This window comes from Piliocolobus tephrosceles, chromosome 21 (genome assembly GCF_002776525.5).
Source record: "Piliocolobus tephrosceles isolate RC106 chromosome 21, ASM277652v3, whole genome shotgun sequence".
Taxonomy (NCBI): domain Eukaryota; kingdom Metazoa; phylum Chordata; class Mammalia; order Primates; family Cercopithecidae; genus Piliocolobus; species Piliocolobus tephrosceles.
The window spans coordinates 17,576,910-17,587,638 of record NC_045454.1 but is presented as its reverse complement, the minus strand read 5'-3'; the positions used below and the strand labels follow the sequence as shown (position 1 = coordinate 17,587,638).

Sequence of the window (10,729 nt, the reverse complement as noted above, 5' to 3'; positions counted from 1 at the left end):
CAGGCTCCATTGCAGGGCAAGATGGCGCCGTCGCGTGATACTGCGCACGCGCACAGCTCCGGTCCCGCCCTCGCGCCTGCGGATACGGATAGCGCAGGAGCTTATGTTGAGGGCGGAGCCCAGATGAGCCCTTCATCCTATCCTGACCTTCCAGCCCCTCTTAGCAGTAACTTAAACTACGCTTCCCAGAAGCCTCCTCAGCCAGGGACTTCCGTTGTCGTCAGAGGAAGCGGTGACAGATCATCTCAGGCCACACAGAGGCCGGCTTGGTCACTATGGAGGAGATAGGCATCTTGGTGGAGAAGGCTCAGGTACAGTGGGGACTTGGGCTTTTTAGTTCGTGCTGGGCTCGCGGGGAGAGGGTGAAGCCAGACCTGAGTGGGGGGATGAATGGCTTCCAGGACCCTGGCCCGGGTTGGGGTGATTTCCGAGGCCTCGGTGGAGAGCTTTGTGCCGTTGGAAGGCTTGTCTGGGTGGCCGAGTGATGGTAGGAGGTAAGGCTCAGAAAGCGGGTCTAGGGGAGTGAGTGACATTAGTGGGTCTTTGGGACGGATTGATTTCGAACCCTGGCCGGTAGTGCTCAGTGAAGTCAGTGGCCCGGCGTTGGGATTGAGTCAGGCGGTGAGTGATGTATGGGATCCAGCCGTGCGGCCGAGTGATCCCCGGTGCTAGGCTACGGGGCTGACTGATGTTCAGGGCTTTGCTGATGGGGGTAATGGGGCGGGTAGTTAAGTATTATCTGTGGCTTGGCTGAGTGATGTTTAGGTCTAAGGTGAGTGAGGAAACTGTGACATAAGGGATCTTTGAGGGGAAACTGGGGAATGTTGGGACTCTTTGAAGGCGCAGTCACTTTAACAGCTTATCTAGGAGAGCCATGTGACATTAGGAACCTCTTGAGGGGGATCGGGTGGCATTTGGGTCTGATCCTAGTTGGGGGTTGTGTGACACTGGGGACATGTTATGAGTGGTATATGATAACATAAGAACTGTTTGGGGGCAAGTTGACATAAGGAGCTTGTTTAGGGGGCCAAAACAAGGATCTATGTAGAGGGTCTTATGATATCAGGGGTCTGTTAGGGGCTAAGTGACTTCAGGGTGACGTGGGGAGGGGAACAAACGTTAGTGAAGTTGAGATGTTTTCATAAGAGGACCATCTTCCAACGTAAGTTGTCCCCTTTGGTCTAGGATGAGATCCCAGCGCTGTCCGTGTCCCGGCCCCAGACCGGCCTGTCCTTCCTGGGCCCTGAGCCTGAGGACCTGGAGGACCTGTACAGCCGCTACAAGGTACATTCAACCCCCAACCCAGACCTTGCACAGGACCTGGCATCTCATACTCTCCCCATTTTCCACCACTCTCTGGATCAGCAAGGGCTGGAGCCATCCCCTTCTGCCCCCTCTCTGCTCACAGAAGCTGCAGCAAGAGCTGGAGTTCCTGGAGGTGCAGGAGGAATACATCAAGGATGAGCAAAAGAACCTGAAAAAGGAATTCCTCCATGCCCAGGAGGAGGTGAAACGAATCCAAAGCATCCCGCTGGTCATTGGACAATTTCTGGAGGCTGTGGATCAGAATACAGCTATCGTTGGCTCTACCACAGGTGTGTGGGTGGCTAAGGACATCTAATTCATTCATTTGTCCACTTAACTATTTCCTACCATGTGCTAGGAAGCAGCAAACAAGGCAGGGCAGTGCAGTGCAGTGTTCTTCAGAGTATTTTGACTGATCAAAAGATAGAAATACGTGTGTGTGTATGTGTGTGTGTGTGTGTGTGTGTGTGTGTATATATGTTTTTTTTTTTTTTTTGGAGACAGAGTTTTGCTCTTGTCGTCCAGGCTGAGAGTGCAATGGCACGATCTCAGCTCACTGCAACCTTTGCCTCCCAGGTTCAAGCGATTCTCCTGTCTCAGCCTCCCAAGTAGCTGGGATTACAGGCATGGACCACCATGCCTGGCTACTTTTTGTATTATTAGTAGAGACAGGGTTTCACCACGTTGGCCAGTCTGGTCTCGAACTCCTAACCTCAGGTGATCCACCTGCCTCGCCCTCCAAAAGTGCTGGGATTACAGGTGTGAGCCCCACTGTGCCCGGCCAGAAATATATTTTACATTGTGAATATCTGTCTCTGTCTCTTACTTTTTAGATAGATGTATAAAACATAAGTCTTACCATGAAATATTTAGCCTTACTATGTGTGGTATATGCTGATGTTTTCTATCCTATTCTAGTCTGTTTTGCTTTAAACACAGTTCTGGTCATGAACTTCCCAAACTGATTTCACAACTACTTCTGGTTTGGGGCCTGCAGTTTGCAACGATGAGTAGGAGTGTTAAGAGATTGGGCCCTGAGGCCAGGCATGGTGCCTCACATGTATAATCCCAGTACTTTGGGAGACTCAGGTGGGCAGATCACTTGAGGCCAGAAGTTTGAGAACAGCCTGGGCAACATGGAGAAACCCTGTCTCTATTGAAAATATAAAAATTAGCCAGGTGTGGTGGTGCACACCTGCAATCCCAGCTGCTTGGGTGGTTGAGGCATGGGAATCTGTTGAACCCGGGAGGTGGAGGTTGCAGTGAGCCAAGATCGCGACACCGTACTCCAGCCTGGGCAACAGAGCAACAGTCTGTCTTAAAAAAAAAAAAAAAAAAAAAGACTGGGCTCTGATAGGGACTCAGAGTATATTGTAGCTGCTGCTGTTTATATAGGTCTAGGCCTTGCTCTCTTGATAGTCATTGTCACTGGCACTTATCTGTTTTTTCCTGTTTCTGGGCTCTTCTGGACCAAGCCATGTTCTTGTAAAGGTTGTGGAGAAATGTGTGTGATTGTGCCTGGAATTGGACTGGGGGGCTATGAGAAAGTGAGGGGAGAGTGGTATCCAGGATGAGGTCTCTATCTTTGACCTGTGGGAGTTGGGATAGTGCGGCTTTCCATGAGATGGCACCATGGGTAGAGGAGTAGGTTTGTGGGAACACAGGGAGGGCAGTGCAGAGCATCATGGGAGGTGTCCAGGAGGCTGCTGGTCAGCCAGGTCTGACAGTCAGGAGAGAGACTGAGCCTGGAAAGAGAAGTGTGCCTCACTAGTATGAGATGCAGGGGGAGGCCTGCTGGACAACCAGGGTTGGAGCTCAAGGGAGAATCAGGGCAGTAGATAAGGAGTTCGTGTGAATGCTGGGGACGGACAGCAGGAGGGAAGGCTGGAGGCCAAGAGGGGACCCCTCAGGGTCTGAGCCAGAGATGTTGGCGGCGTGGAGGGTGCGACTGTGAGATGAGGAGGAAGGAAGGGGGAAGGGGCGGTTTCCAGGCTGACACTTCTTGTTTTCCTCCCTCCCTTCTCGCAGGCTCCAACTATTATGTGCGCATCCTGAGCACCATCGATCGGGAGCTGCTCAAGCCCAACGCCTCAGTGGCCCTCCACAAACACAGCAATGCACTGGTGGACGTACTGCCCCCCGAAGCCGACAGCAGCATCATGATGCTCACCTCAGGTAAAGGGGGAGCCTGCAGCTGGGAGGGCCCTATGGGGACCTTGGGGACCCAGCCAGGAGCCCCAGCTCTGCTCTCCCACCAGACCAGAAGCCAGATGTGATGTACGCGGACATCGGAGGCATGGACATCCAGAAGCAGGAGGTGCGGGAGGCCGTGGAGCTCCCACTCACGCATTTCGAGCTCTACAAGCAGGTGAGGTGGTGCAGGTGGCAGGGAAGGGAGAGGCCCCATCGGGTCTGGGGTTGGAGGTGGAACCCCTGACTCCCACTTCTCTTCCTTCCTCTGGGTTTCAGATCGGCATCGATCCCCCCCGAGGCGTCCTCATGTATGGCCCACCTGGCTGCGGGAAGACCATGTTGGCAAAGGCAGTGGCACATCACACAACAGGTGAGCCCTTCCGCCCCTGCCCCGAGCTCTGATCTTCTGGCCTCTTCGCCTTGCTCCCTGCTCGCTCACTCTCCCCAGGAAGTGGCACTGCACAGTGATTAGAAACATAGACTCTGGGGTCACAGCCCACGTGTGCACGTTACTGGCTGTACTGACTTCACCTCCTTGGGCCTTTCCTCGTAGTAAAAGACTTATTTCATCCGGTGATTGTGAGCAGTTAATGAAATAATACAGTGTTTTCCTACAATGGGTTGTGACCCATTAATAATTATACATTTCAGTTTGTGGGTTGCAGCCAGCATTTTGAAACGTGAAGTAGAACAGAAAGCACCAGATCACATCCACATGGTATTTATACCATGGTACAAGTATATATGGTACAAGTTCATCTGTTTCGTGAAACTTGTTTCATACATATGTGCACACTCATGTATACTTGTGGTTCTTCAAAAATGTATTTTTTTTTTAATTCTTAAATATTTTGTAGAGATAGGGTCTGTGTTGCGCAGGCTGGTATTGAACTCCTGGGCTCAAGAGATTCTTCCACCTCAGCCTCGCAAAGTGCTGGGATTACAGGTGTGAGCCATGTGCCTGGCCCCAAAAATACATTTCTTTTTGTAGGTGCCAGACAAAAATGTCTGAAAGTCACTCATTCTATAACTTTTTTTTTTTTAATTTATTTTAAAGCCCTAAAATCTTCAGCATATGTTCAGATCTTAATATATGTGAGCCAGGGAGCAGTAAGAGGCAGTAGTTAAGCAGTATGTTTTCTAGGGCTAGACTGCCTAGCTTTGAAATCTTACTTCCCCACCAACTTCTTATGTGATCCTGGGTAAGTTAACCTCTCTGTGACTCAGTGTCCTCAACTGTCAGATGGTACCTATTTTTCTGGGGTGGGTGTTCAGAAGAGCAAATTGATACTAGCATCTGGAATGGGGCAATAAATGTTAAATGTTGTCATTGTTACTCATTTGCTTGGCACTTTATTCAACTTTTACTCTGTACCAGGCCTTGTGCTAGAATGCAAAGATGATAATCAGAGATGTCCCTTGCCTTGACTGGGAAAAAAGAAATAGACACCTAGAACTCAGTCATTCAGTGATGGTTTATTGAAGACCTACTATGTGCCAGGATGTGTTGTAGATGCTAGAGACGTGACAGTAAACAGAGCACCTCCTTATGGAGGTGATGTCTTAGTTGGAAAAGCAAAGAGATACACAAGTCAATACATTATGTAGCACAACCCATGACCTGCATGTGGCTCAGGATGGCTCTGAATGTGGCCCAACACAGATTCATAAACTTTCTTAAACATAAGATTTTTTTTTTTTTTTTTGAGACGAAGTCTCACTGTGTCGCCCAGGCTGGAGTGCAGTGGTGCTATCTTGGTTCACTGCAACCTCCACCTCCTGGGTTCAAGCGATTCTTCTACCTCCGTCTCCTGAGTGGCTGGAATTACAGGTACACGCCACCACGACTGGCTAATTTTTCTTGTACTTTTGGTAGAAATGGGGTTTCACCATGCTGGCCAGGCTGGTCTCGAACTCCTGGCCTCAAGTGATCCACCCGCCTTAGTCTCCCAAATTTCTGGGATTACAGGTGTGAGCCACCGCACCGCCTGTTTTTTTTTTAAGCTCATCAGCTATCATTAGTGTTAGTGTATTTTATGTGTCGCCCAAGACAGTTCTTCCAGTGTGGCCCTGTGTACCCTTCACCCAGATTCCCTAATGTTATTATCTTATGTAACCATAGTACAATTAGGAAAGCCAGGAAATTAACAATGGTACAATACTATGAACTAAAGTTTAGACCTCCTTCAAATTTTACCAGCTTTTCCACTTAGAGACCCTCACTTCAGATTCTGTCATTTTTCTGAGTGAATCGGGGTGGTCTGTCACTGGCAGAGGGTGGGAGGAGAGAAGATGTAGAAGGGATGTAGAAATGGGAAAAGCTGCTGACTGGGGTTGAGTTTTGTTTTGTTTTCTAGAGACAGGGTCATGTCTGGCTGGGTGCGGTGGCTCACACCTATAATCTCAGCACTTCGGGAGGCTGAGGCGGGCAGATCACGAGGTCAGGAGTTCAAGACCACCCTGACAAACATAGTGAAACCCTGTCTGTACAAAAAATACAAAAAAATTAGCCGGGCGTGGTGGTGGGCACCTGTAATCCCAGCTACTCGGGAGGCTGAGGCAGGATAATCACTTGAACCTGGGAGGCGGAGGTTGCAGTGAGCTGAGATTGTACTATTGCAATCCAGCCCAGGCGATAGTGTGAGATTCTGTCTCCAAAAAAAAAAAAAAAAAAAGAGACAGGGTCTTGTTCTGTCACCCAGGCTGGAGTGCACTGGTGTGATCATAGCCCACTGCAACCTCAATCTCCTGGGCTCAAGCAATCCTCCCCACTTCAGTCTCCTGAGTAGCTGGGACTACAGGCATGTGCACCCATGCCCAACTAATTTTTGTATCATCATTTTCAGTAGAGACCCTATGTTGCCCAGGCTGGTCTTAAACTCCTGGGCTCAAGCCATCCTCCTGCCTCGGCTTCCCAAAGTGTTGGGATCACAGGTGTGAACCTTTTTTTCCTCTCGTTTTTCGGGGGGAATTTATCTGTTTGTTCCAGTGACAGCACAGCTTACTAAAAGTGAGTAACTGAGGCAGGAGCCCATTCCAGCATATGTGGAAGAAGTAGTAGAGCCCAGAGTGGGCTGAGAGACTGGGGGGACAGGGAAGGTCAGGGTAGGAAGGGGACTGTAGTGATTGAGTAGGAAAGGCTGACGGACAGTCTGGGTCAGATAAGGCAATTCCAGGGATGGGGATTTCATGTGGAACTGGTTGGACATTTGCAGAACAGCCAACTAAATGTGTGGCCAAAGTCAGGTGGTCAAGGTGTGTTTAGAGCACAAAAAGTCAGAAATCTTGAGGTTAGGATGCTGAATGAGCCCCCAGCTGATGCAAGTACCAAGAAAGAGGGACCCCTTGAGCCAGGTATAAAGTCTAGATCTTAGGGAGTGAACAGGGCAGGGCTGAAGCCTTGAACAGTTCCTAGTTTATGTCATAAAACCACCCAGTCTATCTGTGATCTGTGGACTGCATGTCTCCCGAGGAGAGTTCTGGGGGTATGCTTCATACAACACAAAGCATCTAATCCTTAAGAAACAAGTATAACTTTAAGAAACAAGGCCAGGGTCAAGCATGGGGTGGCTCATGCCTATAATCCCAGCACTTTGGGAGGCTCAGCCAGGAGGATTGCTTGAAGCCAGGAGTTTGAGACCAGCCTGGGCAATATAGCAAGACTCCATCTCCTCAAAGAATTTAAAAAGCTAGGTGTGGGTACATGCCTATAGTCCTAGCTACTCGGGAGGCTGAAGAGGAAAGATTGCTTGAGCCCAGGAGATTGAGGCTGCAGTAAGCTATGATCATAGCACTGTACTCCAAGTCCAGAGGGAGGGCCCAGAATAAATTGGTCTTCAACCCCATTGCCAATTGTCAGTTATATCAGAAGACATGCCGGTGGTCCCTGAATTTTTTCAGGAAATTAAAAAGCCAGGCCTTAGAGCAAATAGGAACTCAAGTGCTCCAGAAATCTAGACTGGTTTTTTTCTTTCCTTTTTTTAGTATTTCATATCCTGATTTTTAAATGTTGGGCCAGAAAAATGACACATCTGGCTGGGCATGGTGGCTCATGCCTGTAATCCCAGAGCTTTGGGAAGCCAAGGCAGGTGGATCACTTCAGGTCAGGAGTTCAAGACCAGCTTGGCCAACATGGTGAAACCTCATCTCTACTAAAAATACAAAAATCAGCTTGGCGTGGCAGTGCACGCCTGTAATTCCAGCTACCCAGGAGGCTGAGGCAGGAGGATCACTTGAACCCTGAAGGCAGAAGTTGCACTGAGCTGAGATTGTGCCACTGCACTCCAGCCTGGGCAACAGAGCAAGACTCTGCCTCAAACAAACAAAAAAAAAAACAGTGACACATTTGTGAGGAGGATTCATAATTTAGGCCACTGGATCACTCGGGGGTACAAGTAGATGACTATTCCTCAGGGCTGGATGTGGGACGCAGCCTTGGGCATGAGAGAATGACACAACTACTAGGTGTGGGTATCCAAGGAAAAGGATGTCTTCAAGGAATTCTCAGTTTCTGTTAAAGCAGAATGGGCCCCTCAGGAGGCTCATCCCCGCCTAACCCTTGTCATCCTGTCATCAGCTGCATTCATCCGGGTTGTGGGCTCAGAGTTTGTACAGAAGTACCTGGGTGAGGGCCCCCGCATGGTCCGGGATGTGTTCCGCCTGGCCAAGGAGAATGCACCTGCCATCATCTTCATAGATGAGATTGATGCCATCGCCACCAAGAGATTCGATGCTCAGACGGGGGGTAAGTGATGCTGAAGCAAGGCCTGGGGTCTTGGACAGGCTTGTCGCATGGGATGCCTGGGACTGACCATGCTGTGCACTCTCAGCCGACAGGGAGGTTCAGAGGATCCTGCTGGAGCTGCTGAATCAGATGGATGGATTTGATCAGAATGTCAATGTCAAGGTTTGGGCTTCGGGATGGACAAGGGGAGGTGTGGTATAGGAACTGGGGAAAGGAGGGGCGGTTATCATGACAGGAAGGAGGTAGGAGTGCAGAGATCTGAGCTGACCTGCCCTCCAATGTCAGGTGATCATGGCCACAAACAGAGCAGACACCCTGGATCCGGCCCTGCTACGGCCAGGACGGCTGGACCGTAAAATTGAATTTCCACTTCCTGACCGCCGCCAGAAGAGATTGATTTTCTCCACTATCACCAGCAAGATGAACCTCTCTGAGGAGGTTGACTTGGAAGATTGTATCCTGCTGCAGAAGTGAGGGAGGGGCCCTAGTTGGGAACGAGGATTAGATCTTCAGCCCCACTTCTGCCATCACCACAGCCCAGACTGTGCAGGTGGGACCAAGGTCCAGGGAGAAGGGGAGGTGACAGAGATGGCCAAAGATGACTTCTAGCCCCAGGCATTCACCCCATCACACAGGGAATAGTTTCCTTAACTTGCTGCAGATGTGGCCCGGCCAGATAAGATTTCAGGAGCTGATATCAACTCCATCTGTCAGGAGGTAAGTGGTGGTTTCTCTCTGGATACAGGCAGCGGGTATGTGAGGACCCTTCTTCTCTGAACCACTCTGCTGTAGTCCTGTCCCCTCATGGCTGCCCTGGGTCGTGGACACCATCTCTCTCTTCCTCTACCATCACTAGGGGTGGATAGTATAGGGGTAGTGTTTTGTTTTTTGTGTTTTGCTTTGAGACGGGGACTCTCTATCACCCAGGCTGGAGTGCAGTGGCACAGTCATGACTCACTGCAGTGATCCTCCCACCTCAGCCTCCCGAGTAGCTGGGATTACAGGCGCCCACCACCACGTCTGGCTAATATTTGTATATTTTGTAGAGAAGGGGTTTCACCATGTTGCCCAGGCTGGTCTCGAACTCCTGGGCTCAAGTGATCCGTCTACCTCAGCCTCCCGAAGTGTCAGGATTATAAGTATGAGCCACCGTGCCCTGCCACAGGAAGTAGATTTTAACTGTCATCCTTCAACAGAGTGGAATGTTGGCTGTCCGTGAAAACCGCTACATTGTCCTGGCCAAGGACTTTGAGAAAGCATACAAGACTGTCATCAAGAAGGACGAGCAGGAGCATGAGTTTTACAAGTGACCCCTCCCTTCCCTCCACCACACCACTCAGGGGCTGGGGCTTCTCTCGCCCCCCCAGCACCTCTGTCCCAAAACCTCATTTCCTTTTTTCTTTACCCAGGATTGGTTTCTTCAATAAATAGATAAGATCGAATCCATTTAATTTCTTCTTAGAAGTTTAACTCCTTTGGAGAATGTGGGCCTTGAATAGGATCCTTTGGGTCCCTCTTAATCTGACAGATGAGCAGACGAGGTGCATGGCCTGTGTTGCAACTTGAGAGAACCACAGAATTCAAACCAGATGACTTCCGAAATATGGGGAAAGGGATGGAAAATGAACCTGAGATGGCAGTCCTTAATCACGGAATAAAGCCCTGTGCATCTCCCTCATTTGCTACAGTAAAAGTAAAGCAATTCAGGTCACAGGCCTTAGGAGTTCATAGGAAGGAGATGTCCAGTGCTGTCCAATAGAACTTTCCACAATGATGGATATGTTCTATGTTCTCCAGTATGGTAGCTGCTTGCCACATGTGGCTAATAAGCACCTGAAATATGGCTGGCATGACTGAGAAACTGAACTATTTTTTTTTTTTTTTTTTTTTGAGATGGAGTCTTGCTGTGTCACCCAGGCTAGAGTGCAGTGGTGAGATCTTGGCTTACTGTTGCCTCTGCCTCCCGGGTTCAGGTGATCCTCCTGCCTTAGCTTCCCGAGTAGCTGGGACCACAGGCACCTGCCACCACACCCAGCTAAATTTTATATTTCTAGTAGAGACAGGGTTTCACTATATTGGCTAGGCTGGTCTCGAACTCCTGACCTGAAATGATCTGCCTGCCTTGGCCTTCCTAATTCCTAAGTGTTGGGATTACAGGCGTAAGCCACCGTGCCTGGTCAAGAAATGGAACTCTTACACACTGCTGGTGGGAATGTGAAATGGTAAGCCACTTTGGAAAACAGTTTGACAATTTCTTATGCTAAATACACACCTATCAGATGATTTAGCCACTTCTAGGTATTTACTTAAGAAAAAATAAGGCATATATCCATATGAAGACTTGTAAATAAATGTTCTCATCATTTTTATTTGAAATAGCTAACACTGGAAACAACCCAAATATCCATCAGCAAGTGAATGGATAAACAAATTGTAATACATGTATGCAATATAACACCACTCAGTAATAGGAAAATGAACTACTGA

The 10,729-nt window shown here is 49.2% G+C and overlaps 1 protein-coding gene across 1 annotated transcript; it reads left to right on the top strand.

The window, feature by feature from the left end:
• The first annotated feature begins 77 nt into the window (after positions 1–77).
• Positions 78–9,688, top strand: PSMC4 (proteasome 26S subunit, ATPase 4). Its single transcript, XM_023229332.1, has 11 exons — positions 78–311; positions 1,186–1,284; positions 1,409–1,595; positions 3,334–3,480; positions 3,564–3,673; positions 3,775–3,868; positions 8,075–8,242; positions 8,328–8,404; positions 8,528–8,696; positions 8,904–8,959; positions 9,439–9,688. Exons 1-11 carry the CDS (start codon positions 276–278, stop codon positions 9,550–9,552), a joined length of 1,257 nt encoding a protein of 418 aa, XP_023085100.1. The 5' UTR covers positions 78–275; the 3' UTR covers positions 9,553–9,688.
• The last annotated feature ends 1,041 nt before the right edge of the window (positions 9,689–10,729 follow it).

Excerpts from the sequence above, each read along its gene's own strand:
- PSMC4 (XM_023229332.1), top strand. The coding sequence starts at position 276 with ATGGAGGAGATAGGCATCTTGGTGGAGAAGGCTCAG. Across the intron at positions 3,674-3,774 it reads ATTTCGAGCTCTACAAGCAG|ATCGGCATCGATCCCCCCCG; the intron begins GTGAGGTGGTGC and ends TCTGGGTTTCAG. Across the intron at positions 3,869-8,074 it reads AGTGGCACATCACACAACAG|CTGCATTCATCCGGGTTGTG; the intron begins GTGAGCCCTTCC and ends TCCTGTCATCAG.